We start from the raw sequence: 17,351 nt of genomic DNA on the forward strand, positions 1-17,351 counted from the left end.
AACACATTTATATACATCCAAACATATGTATATACACTCAAACACATTTATATACATCAAAACACTTTAAAATATACCCAAACACATTCATGTACATTCAAACAGATTTATGTACACCCAAACACATATATATACATCCAAACACATTCATATACACCCAAATACGTTTATGTACACCCAAACACATTTATATACATCCAAACACATTTATATACACCTAAACACATTTATATATACCCAAACACATGTATATACATTCAAACACATTTATATACACCCAAGCACATTTATATACATCCAAATACATTTATATACGTCCAAACACATTTATATACATTCTAAAATATTTATATACACAAAAACACAATTATATACATCCAAACACATTTATATACATCCAAACACGTTTATATACATTTAAACACATTTAAATACGTCCAAACACATTCAAATATATCAAAACACATTTATACACATCCAAACACATTTATATACATTTAAACACATTTATATACACCCAAACACATTTATATACATCCAAATATATTTATATACACCCAAATACATTTATATACAAACCCCTTTTCCATTTGAGTTGGGAAATTGTGTTAGATGTAAATATAAACGGAATACAATGATTTGCAAATCCTTTTCAACTCATATTCAGTTGAATATGCTACAAAGACAACATATTTGATGTTCAAACTCATAAACTTTTTTTTTTTTTTGCAAATAATCATTAACTTTAGAATTTGATGGCAGCAACACGTGACAAAGAAGTTGGGAAAGGTGGCAAAAAATACTGATAAAGTTGAGGAATGCTCATCAAACACTTATTTGGAACATCCCACAGGTGTGCAGGCTAATTGGGAACAGGTGGGTGCCATGATTGGGTATAAAAGTAGATTCCATGAAATGCTCAGTCATTCACAAACAAGGACGGGGCGAGGGTCACCACTTTGTCAACAAATGCGTGAGCAAATTGTTGAACAGTTTAAGAAAAACCTTTCTCAACCAGCTATTGCAAGGAATTTAGGGATTTCACCATCTACGGTCCGTAATATCATCAAAGGGTTCAGAGAATGTGGAGAAATCACTGCACGTAAGCAGCTAAGCCCGTGACCTTCCATCCCTCAGGCTGTACTGCATCAACAAGCGACATCAGTGTGTAAAGGATATCACCGCATGGGCTCAGGAACACTTCAGAAACCCACTGTCAGTAACTACCGTTGGTCGCTACATCTGTAAGTGCAAGTTAAAACTCTCCAATGCAAGGCGAAAACCGTTTATCAACAACACCCAGAAACGCCGTCGGCTTCGCTGGGCCTGAGCTCATCTAAGATGGACTGATACAAAGTGGAAAAGTGTTCTGTGGTCTGACGAGTCCACATTTCAAATTGTTTTTGGAAACTGTGGACGTCGTGTCCTCCGGACCAAAGAGGAAAAGAACCATCCGGATTGTTGTAGGCGCAAAGTGTAAAAGGCAGCATGTGTGATGGTATGGGGGTGTATTAGTGCCCAAGACATGGGTAACTTACACATCTGTGAAGGCACCATTAATGCTGAAAGGTACATACAGGTTTTGGAGCAACATATGTTGCCATCCAAGCAACGTTACCATGGACGCCCCTGCTTATTTCAGCAAGACAATGCCAAGCCACGTGTTACATCAACGTGGCTTCATAGTAAAAGACTGTGGGTACTAGACTGGCCTGCCTGTAGTCCAGACATTGAAAATGTGTGGCGCATTATGAAGCCTAAAATAGCACAACGGAGACCCCCGGACTGTTGAACAACTTAAGCTGTACATCAAGCAAGAATGGGAAAGAATTCCACCTGAGAAGCTTCAAAAATGTGTCTCCTCAGGTCCCAAACATTTACTGAGTGTTGTTAAAAGGAAAGGCCATGTAACACAGTGGTGAACATGCCCTTTCCCAACTACTTTGGCACGTGTTGCAGCCATGAAATTTTAAGGTAATGATTATGTGCAAAAAAAAAAAAAAAAAAAGTATGAGTTTGAACATGAAATATGTTGTCTTTGTAGCGCATTTAATTGATTATTGGTTGAAAATGATTTGCAAATCATTGTATTCTGTTTATATTTACATCTAACACAATTTCCCAACTCATATGGAAACGGGGTTTGTACATCCAAATACATTTATATTCATCCAAATGTTTGTATGTGTCTGTCTGTCTGTCTGTCTGTCTGTCTGTGTGTGTGTGTGTGTGTGTGTGTGTGTGTGTGTGTGTGTGTGTGTGTGTGCGTGTGTGTGTGTGTGTGTGTGTGCGTGTGTGTGTGCGTTTGTTGCTGACACGTTCATACTGCACATGAAGACAATTTGACAACACATGTTGAATATTTAGCAAACATCTTTGTTGGATTATCAAACATTTATAAGTTTTCTTTCATCCCAAAATACACATGAAAAGAAAAGAAGTATTGTGTTTCCATGGCGACTGGAATGTTCCTCCAAAGTATGTACTTAGTGTACATTCAATATTCTACTTTGTGTACATTCAATGAAAGAACGTGTGTTTGTGTACTTTGTGTGCATTCAATATTGTACTTTGTGTACTTTCAATGAAAGTATGTGTGTGTGTGTGTACATTCAATATTGTACTTTGTGTACTTTCAATGAAAATATGTGTGTGTGTGTGTACTTTGTGTACATTCAATATTGTATTGTTTACTTTCAATGAAAGTGTGTGTGTGTGTGTGTGTACTTCCTGTGAAAATATGCATGTGTATGTGTGTACTTTCAATGAAAGTATGTGTGTGTGTGTGTACTTTATGTGAAAATATGTGTGTGCGTAATTTCTGTGAAAGTATGCGTTTGTGTGTGTACTTTCAGTGAAAGTATGCATGTGTGTGTACTTTTAGTGAAACTGTGTGTGCGTACTTTCAATGAAAGTATGCGTGTGTGTGTTTGTACTTTCAATAAAAGTGTGTGTGTGTGTGTGTGTGTGTGTGTACTTTCAATGAAAGTGTGTGTGTGTGTGTGTACTTTCAGTGAAACTATGCGTGTGTGTGTACCTTTAGTGAAACTGTGTGTGTGTGTACTTTCAGTGAAAGTATGCGTGTGTGTGTGTACTTCTAGTGAAAGTTTGTGTGTGTGTGTACTTTCAGTGAAAGTATGCGTGTCTGTGTACTTTTAGTGAAAGTATGCGTGTGTGTGTACTTTCAGTGAAAGTATGCGTGTGTGTGTACTTTCAATAAAAGTGTGTGTGTGTGTGTACTTTCAATGAAAGTGTGTGTGTGTGTACTTTCAGTGAAACTATGCATGTGTGTGTACCTTTAGTGAAACTGTGTGTGTGTACTTTCAATGAAAGTATGCATGTGTGTGTACTTTCAGTGAAACTATGCGTGTGTGTGTACAAACATTTGTACTTTCAGTGAAAGTATGCGTTTGTGTACTTTCAGTGAAAGTATGCATGTGTGTGTACTTTCAGTGAAACTATGCGTGTGTGTGTACCTTTAGTGAAACTGTGTGTGTACTTTCAATGAAAGTATGTGTGTGTGTGTACTTTCAATGAAACTATGCGTGTGTGTACTTTCAGTGAAACTATGCATGTGTGTGTACCTTTAGTGAAACTGTGTGTGTGTGTACTTTCAATGAAACTATGCGTGTGTGTGTGTACTTTCAATGAAAGTATGCGTGTGTGTACTTTCAGTGAAAGTATGCATGTGGGTGTACTTTCAGTGAAAGTATATGTGTGTGTGTACTTTCAATGAAAGTATGCGTGTGTGTGTGTACTTTCAGTGAAAGTATGCATGTGTGTGTACTTTCAATGAAAGTATGCGTGTGTGTACTTTCAGTGAAAGTATGCGTGTGTGTGTGTACTTTTGGTGAAAGTATGCGTGTGTGTGTGTGTACTGTCAGTGAAAGTATGCGTGTGTGTGTACTTTCAGTGAAAGTATGCGTGTGTGTGTGTACTTTCAGTGAAAGTATGCGTGTGTGTGTGTACTTTCAGTGACGATATGCGTGTGTGTGTACTTTCAGTGAAAGTATGCGTGTGTGTGTACTTTTAGTGAAAGTATGCGTGTGTGTGTGTGTACTTTCAGTGAAAGTATGCGTGTGTGTGTACTTTTAGTGAAAGTATGCGTGTGTGTACTTTCAGTGAAAGTATGCGTGTGTGTGTACTTTTAGTGAAAGTATGCGTGTGTGTGTGTACTTTCAGTGAAAGTATGCGTGTGTGTGTACTTTCAGTGAAAGTATGCGTGTGTGTGTGTACTTTCAGTGAAAGTATGCGTGTGTGTGTGTACTTTTAGTGAAAGTATGCGCGTGTGTGTACTTTTAGTGAAAGTATGGGCGTGTGTGTACTTTCAGTGACGATATGCGTGTGTGTGTACTTTCAGTGAAAGTATGCGTGTGTGTGTACCTTTAGTGAAAGTATGCGCGTGTGTGTACTTTCAGTGAAAGTATGCGTGTGTGTGTACTTTTAGTGAAAGTATGCGTGTGTGTGTGTGTGTACTTTCAGTGAAAGTATGCGTGTGTGTACTTTCAATGAAAGTATGCGTGTGTGTGTGTACTTTTGGTGAAAGTATGCGTGTGTGTGTGTACTGTCAGTGAAAGTATGCGTGTGTGTGTACTTTCAGTGAAAGTATGCGTGTGTGTGTGTACTTTCAGTGAAAGTATGTGTGTGTGTGTGTACTTTTAGTGAAAGTATGCGTGTGTGTGTGTACTTTCAGTGAAAGTATGCGTGTGTGTGTACTTTTAGTGAAAGTATGCGTGTGTGTGTGTGTACTTTCAGTGAAAGTATGCGTGTGTGTGTACTTTTAGTGAAAGTATGCGTGTGTGTGTACTTTTAGTGAAAGTATGCGCGTGTGTGTACTTTCAGTGACGATATGCGTGTGTGTGTACTTTCAGTGAAAGTATGCGTGTGTGTGTACTTTTAGTGAAAGTATGCGCGTGTGTGTACTTTCAGTGAAAGTATGCGTGTGTGTGTACTTTCAGTGAAAGTATGCGTGTGTGTGTACTTTTAGTGAAAGTATGCGTGTGTGTGTACTTTTAGTGAAAGTATGCGCGTGTGTGTACTTTCAATGAAAGTATGCGTGTGTGTGTGTACTTTCAGTGAAAGTATGCGTGTGTGTGTACTTTTAGTGAAAGTATGCGTGTGTGTGTGTGTACTTTCAGTGAAAGTATGCGTGTGTGTGTACTTTTAGTGAAAGTATGCATGTGTGTGTACTTTTAGTGAAAGTATGCGCGTGTGTGTACTTTCAGTGACGATATGCGTGTGTGTGTACTTTTAGTGAAAGTATGCGTGTGTGTGTACTTTTAGTGAAAGTATGCGTGTGTGTGTACTTTCAATGAAAGTATGCGTGTGTGTGTGTACTTTCAGTGAAAGTATGCGTGTGTGTGTACTTTTAGTGAAAGTATGCGTGTGTGTGTGTGTACTTTCAGTGAAAGTATGCGTGTGTGTGTACTTTTAGTGAAAGTATGCATGTGTGTGTACTTTTAGTGAAAGTATGCGCGTGTGTGTACTTTCAGTGACGATATGCGTGTGTGTGTACTTTTAGTGAAAGTATGCGTGTGTGTGTACTTTTAGTGAAAGTATGCGCGTGTGTGTACTTTCAGTGAAAGTATGCGTGTGTGTGTACTTTCAGTGAAAGTATGCGTGTGTGTGTACTTTTAGTGAAAGTATGCGTGTGTGTGTGCTTTTAGTGAAAGTATGCGCGTGTGTGTACTTTTAGTGAAAGTATGCGCGTGTGTGTTCTTTGAGTGACGATATGCGTGTGTGTGTACTTTTAGTGAAAGTATGCGTGTGTGTGTACTTTTAGTGAAAGTATGCGCGTGTGTGTACTTTCAGTGACAATATGCGTGTGTGTGTACTTTCAGTGAAAGTATGCGTGTGTGTGTACTTTCAGTGAAAGTATGCGTGTGTGTGTACTTTTAGTGAAAGTATGCGCGTGTGTGTACTTTCAATGAAAGTATGCGTGGGTGTGTGTACTTTCAGTGAAAGTATGCATGTGTGTGTGTGTGTGTACTTTTAGTGAAAGTATGCGCGTGTGTGTACTTTTAGTGAAAGTATGCGCGTGTGTGTACTTTCAATGAAAGTATGTGTGTGTGTGTACCTGGTGTAGTGATGTACTGTGTGTCCTCGCAGGGCAAAGGCGCCAATGAAGAGCCGGGCGTGCTGACGGGGGAGGGGCACACGCAGGCCCAGCAGGACTCTGTGGACTCAGGTGTGGACCTGGTCTACGCCCTCAACGACCGCCCGCCATGGTACCTCTGCATCCTGCTGGGGTTTCAGGTACATCCATCTTCATCTCACACACACCACTTCTTCTTCATCCTCCAGAGGAACAACCTTCAACTTCAACTGTCTAATATTTGTTCTATACGATTATAAAATGATATTGCTGAATATGTCTAATATTTCTGCAATGAGGTGGCGACTTGTCCAGGGTGTACCCCGCCTACCACCCGAATGCAGCTGAGATAGGCTCCAGAACCCCCCGCGGCCCCGAAAGGGACAAGCGGTAGAAAATGGATGGATGGATGTCTAATATTTGTACTATAAGATTATAAAATGATATTGCTGAATACATCTAATATTTGTACTATAAGATTATAAAATGATATTGCTGAATACATCTAATATTTGTACTATAAGTTTATAAAATGATTTTGCTGAATGCCTCAAATATTTCTACTATAAGATTATAAAATGATATTGCTTAATACGTCTAATATTTGTGCTATGAGATTATAAAATGTTATTGCTGAATATGTCTAATATTTGTACTATAAGATTATAAAATTATATTGCTGAATATGTATAATATTTGTACTATAAGATTATAAAATGATATTGCTGAATACGTCTAATATTTGTACTATAAGATTATAAAATGATATTGCTGAATACGTCTAATATTTGTACTATGAGATTATAAAATGATATTGCTGAATACGTCTAATATTTGTACTATAAGATTATAAAATGATATTGCTGAATATGTCTAATATTTGTACTATAAGATTATAAAATGATATTGCTGAATACGTCTAATATTTGTACTATAAGATTATAAAATGATATTGCTGAATATGTCCAATATTTGTAATATAGGATTATAAAATGATATTGCTGAATACCTCTATTATTTGCACTATAGAATTATAAAATGATATTGCTGAATATGTCTAATGTTTGTACTATAAGATTATAAAATTATATTGCTGAATATGTCTAATATTTGTACTATAAGATTATAAAATGATATTGCTGAATACGTCTAATATTTGTACTATGAGATTATAAAATGATATTGCTGAATACGTCTAATATTTGTACTATAAGATTATAAAATGATATTGCTGAATACGTCTAATATTTGTACTATAAGATTATAAAATGACATTGCTGAATATGTCCAATATTTGTACTATAGGACTATAAAATGATATTGCTGAGTACCTCTATTATTTGCACTATAGAATTATAAAATGATATTGCTGAATATGTCTAATGTTTGTACTATAAGATTATAAAATGATATTGCTGAATACGTCTAATATTTGTACTAGAGATTATAAAATGATATTGCTGAATACGTCTAATATTTGTACTATAAGATTATAAAATTATATTGCTGAATACCTCTAATATTTGTACTGTAAGATTATAAAATGATATTGCTGAATACGTCATATATTTGTACTATAAGATTATAAAATGATATTGCTGAATACCTCTAATATTTGCACTATAGGATTATAAAATGATATTGCTGAATATGTCTAATATTTGTGCTATAAGATTATAAAATGATATTGCTGAATATGTCTAATATTTGTGCTATAAGATTATAAAATGATATTGCTGAATACGTCTAATATTTGTACTATAAGACTATACAATTATATTGCTGAATACGTTAAATATTTGTACTAAGATTATAAAATTGTAAAGGGTTATTGAGGTGTAAATAATTATTGGGGTGTACATGATTATTGGGGCCCTATGGTTAAGAAACATGCGTCCATTTGGCTTATTCTGTGCCTCGTATTACTAGTTTACAAAAAGAATCACGTTTTCTTCGAGTAAGAGAAGTCTGTGGCCTGCCGACACTCGACATGGCGACAAGGATCTGTGACGCCTGACGCGAACTCTCAGCAGGAAAAAGAATCCAACTCAAAAACTGGACTTGTCTCAGCACAAAAGTCTTGTAGCTTATTTCTTAAAAGGGAACTGCACTGTTTTGGAACGTTGTTTATCATTCACAATCCTCACGTGACACAAAAACACATGTTTTTCCTTTTTATATGTATTCTAAGTTGTAAATAAACATTAGCAAAAGTCAGCTAACAATGTCGCTGTATTTTGCCTAAAAAGCACTCTAAAAACCTCCATCAATGTTTTATATACATGCCGTAAGTATATATGTAATGTAGTAACATTCATAATAACATGTAATATATACATGATGTAAGTATATGTGTCATGTAGTAACATTCATAATAACATGTAATATATACATGATGTAAGTATATATGTCATGTAGTAACATTCATAATAACATGTAATATATACATGATGTAAGTATATATGTCATGTAGTAACATTCATAATAACATGTAATATATACATGATGTAAGTATATATGTAGTATCTACTAACATTCATAATAACATGTAATATATACATGATGTAAGTATATATGTCATGTAGTAACATTCATAATAACATGTAATATATACATGATGTAAGTATATATGTCATGTAGTAACATTCATAATAACATGTAATATATACATGATGTAAGTATATATGTCATGTACAAACATTCATAATAACATGTAATATATACATGATGTAAGTATATATGTCATGTAGTAACATTCATAATAACATGTAATATATACATGATGTAAGTATATATGTCTTGTAGTAACATTCATATAACATGTAATATATACATGATGTAAGTATATATGTCATGTAGTAACATTCATAATAACATGTAATATATACATGATGTAAGTATATATGTCATGTAGTAACATTCATAATAACATGTAATATATACATGATGTAAGTATATATGTCATGTAGTAACATTCATAATAACATGTAATATATACATGATGTAAGTATATATGTCATGTAGTAACATTCATAATTGTATTTAATATATACATGATGTAAGTCATACATGTCTAAGTCTAATCATGGCAGATTTGATGAGAGACATAAAGACTACTTTGGGACAAATGATGATCCACAAAATTGTATTTTTGAGCCTGAATATAATGAGGATGATCTACAAGTTTTAGAAGCTGTGTGCTAAACAGATTCAGCTTTAGTCAAACACTAAGCATCAAGTAGCAGTATTGCTAAGTGCTAAACAAGATATACACACATAATCAAGCATCATCTAGCAAATCCATCCATTCGTTTCCTACCGCTTGTCCATTTCACCTGCTCCATTATAACGCAAAACCTCGACATTATCTTGATCACGTCTCAGCTGGTAGAACCTTCTAGACAGGAAAGTCCTAAGAGTTTTTGTAAGACCATCCAGATGCTGTTTTGCTGCATGAGCTCATGGAACAGAAGTGTGGTCTCCCTCTGAAGATAACACCTGATGACAAATGTCATTGTAGACAAGCAGTATTGCAGTTTCTTCCTCTTCAGGTGAAATGTTTCATCCAAGATGGCGTCTCTCCGCAGCATTACGTGCTGGCGTTTGGCGGCATCATCGCCATCCCGCTCATCTTGGCCGAGCCGCTGTGCATCAGTGACAACAACCTGGCCAAGAGCCAGCTCATCTGCACCATCTTCTTCGTGTCGGGCCTCAGCACGCTGCTGCAGACCGCCATCGGCGTCAGGTGAGATGGCCCCGCCCAGCCACACCTGGGGCAGGAAGTGTGCTGATCATCAACCTGCACGTTTACAGGTGACGTCATCAACATGCACGTTTACAGGTGACGTCATCAACATGCACGTTTACAGGTGACGTCATCAACATGCACATTTACAGGTGACGTCATCAACATGCACGTTTACAGGTGACATCATCAACATGTACATTTACAGGTGACGTCATCAACATGCACGTTTACAGGTGACGTCATCAACATGCACGTTTACAGGTGACATCATCAACATGCACGTTTACAGGTGACGTCATCAACGTGCACGTTTACAGGTGACGTCATCAACATGCACGTTTACAGGTGACATCATCAACATGCACATTTACAGGTGACGTCATCAACATGCACATTTACAGGTGATGTCATCAACGTGCACGTTTACAGGTGACGTCATCAGCGTGCACATTTACAGGTGACGTCATCAAAGTGCACGTGTACAGGTGACGTCATCAACGTGCACGTGTACAGGTGACGTCATCAATGTGCACATGTACAGGTGACATCATCAACGTACACGTTTACAGGTGACGTCATCAATGTGCACATGTACAGGTGACATCATCAACGTACACGTTTACAGGTGACGTCATCAATGTGCACATGTACAGGTGACGTCAACAACGTACACCTTTACAGGTGACGTCATCAATGTGCACATGTGCAGGTGACGTCATCAACGTGCACATTAACAGGTGACGGAATCAATGTGCACATGTACCGGTGACGTCATCAGCGTGCACGTTTACAGGTAACGTCATCAACATGCACGTTTAAAGGTGACGTCATCAGCGTGCACGTTTACAAGTGACGTCATCAACGTGCATGTGTACAGGTGACGTCATCAACGTGCACATGTACAGGTGACGTCATCAACGTGCACGTGTACAGGTGACGTCATCAACGTGCACATGTACAGGTGACGTCATCAGCGTGCACGTTTACAGGTGATGTCATCAAGGTGCACGTTTACAGGTGACGTCATCAATGTGCACATCTACAGGTGACGTCATCAGCGTGCACGTTTACAGATGACGTCATCAACGTGCATGTGTACAGGTGACGTCATCAATGTGCACATATACAGGTGACGTCATCAACGTGCACGTTTACAGGTAACGTCATCAACGTGCACGTGTACAGGTGACGTCGTCAACGTGCACATGTACAGGTGACGTCATCAACGTGCACGTGTACAGGTGACGTCGTCAACGTGCACATGTACAGGTGACATCATCAGCGTGCACATGTACAGGTGACGTCATCAACGTGCACGTTTACAGGTGACATCATCAATGTGCATGTTTACAAGTGACATCATCAATGTGCACGTTTACAGGTGACGTCATCATTGTGCACATCTACAGGTGATGTCATCAGCGTGCACGTTTACAGGTGACGTCATCAACGTGCACGTTTACAGGTGACGTCATCAACGTGCACGTTTACAGGTGACATCATCAACACGCACATTTACAGGTGACGTCATCAACATGCACATTTACAGGTGATGTCATCAACGTGCACGTTTACAGGTGACGTCATCAGCGTGCACATTTACAGGTGACGTCATCAAAGTGCACGTGTACAGGTGACGTCATCAATGTGCATGTGTACAGGTGACGTCATCAATGTGCACATGTACAGGTCACGTCATCAACGCAGGGCCGGCCCGTGGCATAGGCCGTATAGGCAAATGCTAAGGGCGCCGTCCATCAGGGGGCGCCACGCCAGTGCCACAAATGTTGGAGAAAAAAAAAAAAAAAAGTTGGTACTATTATTTCTAAATACAAAAAATAATCCCACGTTAATTAAAATGCAAAGTAAAGCCTATATAATAGAAATATTATTTGTTACAACATTACGCCCCCCCCCTCCCTTCCCGTATCATGACTCTTTTTGGACGTCACCACATCAAAAAATCAACACAAGATGTCAAAACGGCCAAAACTGTCAGGTGCCCAGGGAAGAAAAAAGAGAAAAGAAGAGGAGGAGAAACGAGAAAAAGACAGAGGTAGCAGGTAGGTAACGTTAGCCTACATGAAATTATTTGTCTGTTACAGAATGTGATAGTAACCTGGCTTTTTAGCATTAAGCTAATGTTACATGATTCGGCAATTGCTAATCAATAAATAGCTAGTTCTGTTTTAACGTCGGGTTAATATTGTGGAGGGGGCTAAATTGTTATGGAAAATAATAATGTAACGTTAGGTAATCACAGTACTCCCACCTTACATTCCTCAGGGACATTTGTATTAGATCTTTTAAGCAGGTGTTTTTGTTTACATTGTTATTGCCTTCTGGTTAGCTAATGTTTGCCCTGCAGGTAATAGTCACTTTTCCACCCCTTTATATATTAGGTATAGTTGTAAGCCTAGTTGTTAAAGTGCACATCATTAATGTAAATTAAGCAATATGTATGTAAAAAATATTGTATTTCATATATTCATTTTTTATTTTTTGCATTCATTTATTTATTCATATTTTTTTTATCTTGTTAACTATTCTGATTGTTAATTTGCTTTCTTTAAGTAAAAAAAAGGTCAAAGACAAAGCTATTCGGTTTCTTGTGAGTATATACACTTCACTGCCGATGTGGGGGGGCGCCACCTAAAATCTTGCCTAGGGCGCCAGATTGGTTAGGGCCGGGCCTGCATCAACGTACACGTTTACAGGTGACGTCATCAATGTGCACATATACAGGTGACGTCATCAACGTGCACGTTAACAGGTGACGTCATCAATGTGCACATGTACCGGTGATGTCATCAGCGTGCACGTTTACAGGTGACGTCATCAACATGCACGTTTAAAGGTGACGTCATCAGCGTGCACGTTTACAAGTGACGTCATCAACGTGCACGTGTACAGGTGACGTCATCAACGTTCACATGTACAGGTGACGTCATCAACGTGCACGTGTACAGGTGACGTCATCAATGTGCACATGTACAGGTGACGTCATCAGCGTGCACGTTTACAGGTGACGTCATCAAGGTGCACGTTTACAGGTGACGTCATCAATGTGCACATCTACAGGTGACGTCATCAGCGTGCACGTTTACAGATGACGTCATCAACGTGCATGTGTACAGGTGACGTCATCAATGTGCACAGGTACAGGTGACGTCATCAATGTGCACGTTTACAGGTGACGTCATCAATGTGCACATGTACCGGTGACGTCATCAGCGTGCACGTTTACAGGTGACGTCATCAAGGTGCACGTTTACAGGTGACGTCATCAATGTGCACATCTACAGGTGACGTCATCAGCGTGCACGTTTACGGATGACGTCATCAACGTGTATGTGTACAGGTGACGTCATCAACGTGCACATGTACAGGTGACGTCATCAACGTGCACATGTACAGGTGACGTCATCAGCGTGCACGTTTACAGGTGACGTCATCAAGGTGCACGTTTACAGGTGACGTCATCAATGTGCACATCTACAGGTGACGTCATCAGCGTGCACGTTTACAGATGACGTCATCAACGTGCATGTGTACAGGTGACGTCATCAATGTGCACAGGTACAGGTGACGTCATCAATGTGCACGTTTACAGGTGACGTCATCAATGTGCACATGTACCGGTGACGTCATCAGCGTGCACGTTTACAGGTGACGTCATCAATGTGCACGTGTACAGGTGACGTCATCAACGTGCACGTGTACAGGTGACGTCATCAACGTGCACGTGTACAGGTGACGTCAACAACGTGCACATGTACAGGTGACGTCATCAACGTGCACATGTACAGGTGACGTCATCAATGTGCACATTTACAGGTGACGTCATCAACGTGCACATTTACAGGTGACGTCATCAATGTGCACATCTACAGGTGACGTCATCAATGTGCACATCTACAGGTGACGTCATCAACGTGCATGTGTACAGGTGACGTCATCAACGTGCACATGTACAGGTGACGTCATCAACGTGCACATGTACAGGTGACGTCATCAACGTGCACGTGTACAGGTGACGTCATCAACGTGCACATTTACAGGTGACGTCATCAATGTGCACGTGTACAGGTGACGTCATCAATGTGCACATCTACAGGTGACGTCATCAATGTGCACATCTACAGGTGACGTCATCAACGTGCATGTGTACAGGTGACGTCATCAACGTGCACATTTACAGGTGACGTCATCAACGTGCACATGTACAGGTGACATCATCAACGTGCACATTTACAGGTGACGTCATCAACGTGCACATCTACAGGTGACGTCATCAGCGTGCACGTTTACAGGAGACATCATCAACGTTGACGTTTACAGGAGACATCACCAACATGCATGTCCAAGTCCAAGTCCAAGTCCAAGTCCCGTGCCCTGGACTTGACTGTTTCAGTGTGTTTAGTGAAGGTGAAGTAGTCATCGATGACACCTGAACAAACGTGCTAACATTGCGTCATCCTTGAAGACATGACTCTCAACATTTACGTGGCCACGCCCATATAAGGCAGTTCAACGATGTGACCCCACTTGTCAAAAAAGGGTTTGCAGGACTGACGTCCAAACACAAGAAACTTTTTGTTCCACACCTTTAGTCCACAATGTGGTGACCTTTATTGGTCACGCTGTAACAGGTGTCCTTTAAATGGACAACAACATGTGTTGTCATGGTAACATGCAGTACTGTATGTATACAGTACTGTATCTATACATTACTCTATGTATACATTACTGTGTGTATACATTACTGTATGTCTACTGTACTGTGTGTATACATTAGTGTGTATACAGTACTGTGTCTATACATTACTCTATGTATACATTACTGTGTGTATACATTACTGTATGTCTACTGTACTGTGTGTATACATTACTGTATGTCTACTGTACTTTGTGTATACATAAATGTGTGTATACAGTACTGTGTGTATACTGTATTGTGTGTGTACTGTACTGTGTGTGTACAGTGTTGTGTGTATACTGTACTGTGTGTATACATTACTGTGTGTATACATTACTGTATGCATACAGTACTGTGTGTATACATTAGTGTGTATACAGTACTGTATCTATACATTACTGTATGTATACAGTACTGTGTGTGTGATACTGTTTGTATACAGTACTCTGTGTTATACAGTACTCTGTGTGATACTGTGTGTGTACTGTACTGTGTGTACACAGTACTGTGTACAGTACTGTGTTTGTACTGTACTGTGTGTATACAGTACTGTGTGTATACATTACGGTGTGTATAGAGTACTGTGTGTATACTTTATTGTGTGTATAAAGTACTGTGTTTCTACAGTACTGTGTACAGTACTGTGTGTGTGCGCTGTACTGTGTGCGTACAGTGCTGTGTGTGTATACTGTACTGTGTGTATACATTACTGTGTGTATGCAGTACTGTGTGTATGCAGTACTGTGTGTGATACTGTGTGTATACATTACTGTGTGTTGTACAGTACTGTGTGTGATACTGTGTGTGTACAGTACTGTGTGTATACAATACTGTGTACAGTACTGTGTTTGCACTGTACTGTGTGTATACAATACTGTGTGTATACATTACTGTGTGTATACAGTACTGTGTGTATACTGTATTGTGTGTATAAAGTACTGTGTGTATACAGTACTGTATGTATACATTACTGTGTGTATACAGTACTGTGTGTGATACTGTGCGTATACAGTACTGTATGTATACTGTATTGTGTGTGTATACAGTACTGTGTGTATACAGTACTGTGTACAGTGCTGTGTGTATACTGTACTGTGTTTATACATTACTGTATGTATGCAGTACTGTGTGTGATACTGTGCGTATACAGTACTGTGTGTATACTGTATTGTGTGTATACAGTACTGTGTGTATACTGTGCTGTGTGCGTACAGTGCTGTGTGTGTATACTGTATTGGGTGTATACAGTACTGTGTGTATACTGTATTGTGTGTATTCATACAATTAACGTGGTATTAATGAAGTAGTTGATGTTTTCTGGTAGTAGTCTTCCCAACATGTAATTAAGGTGTCAATAATCATAACTAATGTGTCCCTAATCGCTTGCGTTGTCTAACATTTAGTGAAGCTGCTTATTAATCCTCATGAAGAACTTCAATAGTCGCACGGAACATTTGTGCTGCACCAAGGACTGGGACGTGTCTGGTGAGGTCCGGACCAGGTGACTGGATGCAGGACTCACTTCCTGTGGGTGGTGCTGTGAAAACGTCCCACAGGGAGATGATGCATCCACGGCGACTCTTTGTCAGGCCCGACTTCCCACACAGCGCACAAAGGAGTCCACTTGGCTCCTGCTGGAAACCTGAGCAAATAATGGAGGCTTTTGTGGGACAAGTCAGCCCACGCAGGTCAGAGCCAGCAACGTGAGCGAGATGCCGGCAAACACTCGGCAATCAGACACCTCGTCTTTATCTGCTCTGCGTCCTTTTCAACGCGCCGACACACGGCTTTGACGGCAATACTTAAGCGGATAAAATGTGTGGGGAGTGATTTTTCCCATCATGCATTGCAGGAGATTGAAATGGGTGTCATTTTGAATGATGTGTTGTGCTCGGACATGTTTTATGATATCCACAAAAGTTAGTGAACGGGTTGCGTTTTGTGTGACCTTGTGTTGACTTTGTGTGTCGGTTACAGTCTGCGTCATGACTGGGAAGGTTGTTTGGATTGGGTCATATAAGTGAATGCTGTGCTGTGAACACATTAAACTACAATTCATGGTGATTGACCTGAATCACTCACGTCGACCTTTAAGATGGCAAAACACTTGAAGCATTTATGCTGTCAGATTTAAACTGGAACTGGAGGCAGATTTCTTATTCAACTGGTGACATCTCGCGGGCCAAAACGTATATTCCACTTGGCCGGCGGGCCTTAGCTTGGACACCCCCGACATAGAGGACGAGAGTAGATAGTTCAGCGGGGCAAGCAGAACTCTTTCCACCGAGGTCGCTGCCTGCTTCTCCGCCAATGGGGGCGCTGTGAGCTCCGGCACCACTTCTTGCTCCAGTGCCTCCGGAAGTAGTACAGTTTGGCGTGGATGGATGACTGATAACAGAAGGTGCTGAGGGAACTGGAAGTGGAGGAACCATCATGTTTGGTAGCGGGTCAGCCGACGCCGACATTTCCCCCAGCTCCAACCGAGCTCGCCCAAGCAGCCATGCCCGCTCCAGCTTAGATGCCCAATCAAGCGAAGCTCGCTCCAGCTTCGACACAGCCATCCTCGTCTCCAGCGGGTCTTCCCACAAAGCCGCCGTCCTAGTCTCCAGAAAGTCTTCCCACGACGTCGTTATCCTCATCTCCAGCGGTTCTATCCTCGTCTCCCCACGGGTCTTCCCACGACATAGCCATCCTAATCTCCAGTGGGTCTTCCCATAACGCCGCCATCCTAGGCTCCAGCAAGTCTTCCCACGGCACCGCCATCCTTGTCTCCAGCGGGTCTTCCCACAACGCCGTTATCCTCGTCTCCA

At 40.0% G+C, this 17,351-nt stretch overlaps 1 protein-coding gene across 1 annotated transcript in view; it reads left to right on the plus strand.

The window, feature by feature from the left end:
* Positions 1-17,351, plus strand: part of LOC133612735 (solute carrier family 23 member 1) — a 187,986-nt gene that overhangs the window by 84,774 nt on the left and 85,861 nt on the right. The window contains exons 2-3 of the mRNA XM_061970402.2: positions 6,109-6,255; positions 9,682-9,839. Coding sequence (XP_061826386.2) covers positions 6,109-6,255; positions 9,682-9,839 — 305 coding nt within the window. The remainder of the gene's footprint in view (positions 1-6,108; positions 6,256-9,681; positions 9,840-17,351) is intronic.

The sequence above is a fragment of the Nerophis lumbriciformis genome, linkage group LG10, assembly GCF_033978685.3.
Source record: "Nerophis lumbriciformis linkage group LG10, RoL_Nlum_v2.1, whole genome shotgun sequence".
Lineage (NCBI taxonomy): Eukaryota > Metazoa > Chordata > Actinopteri > Syngnathiformes > Syngnathidae > Nerophis > Nerophis lumbriciformis.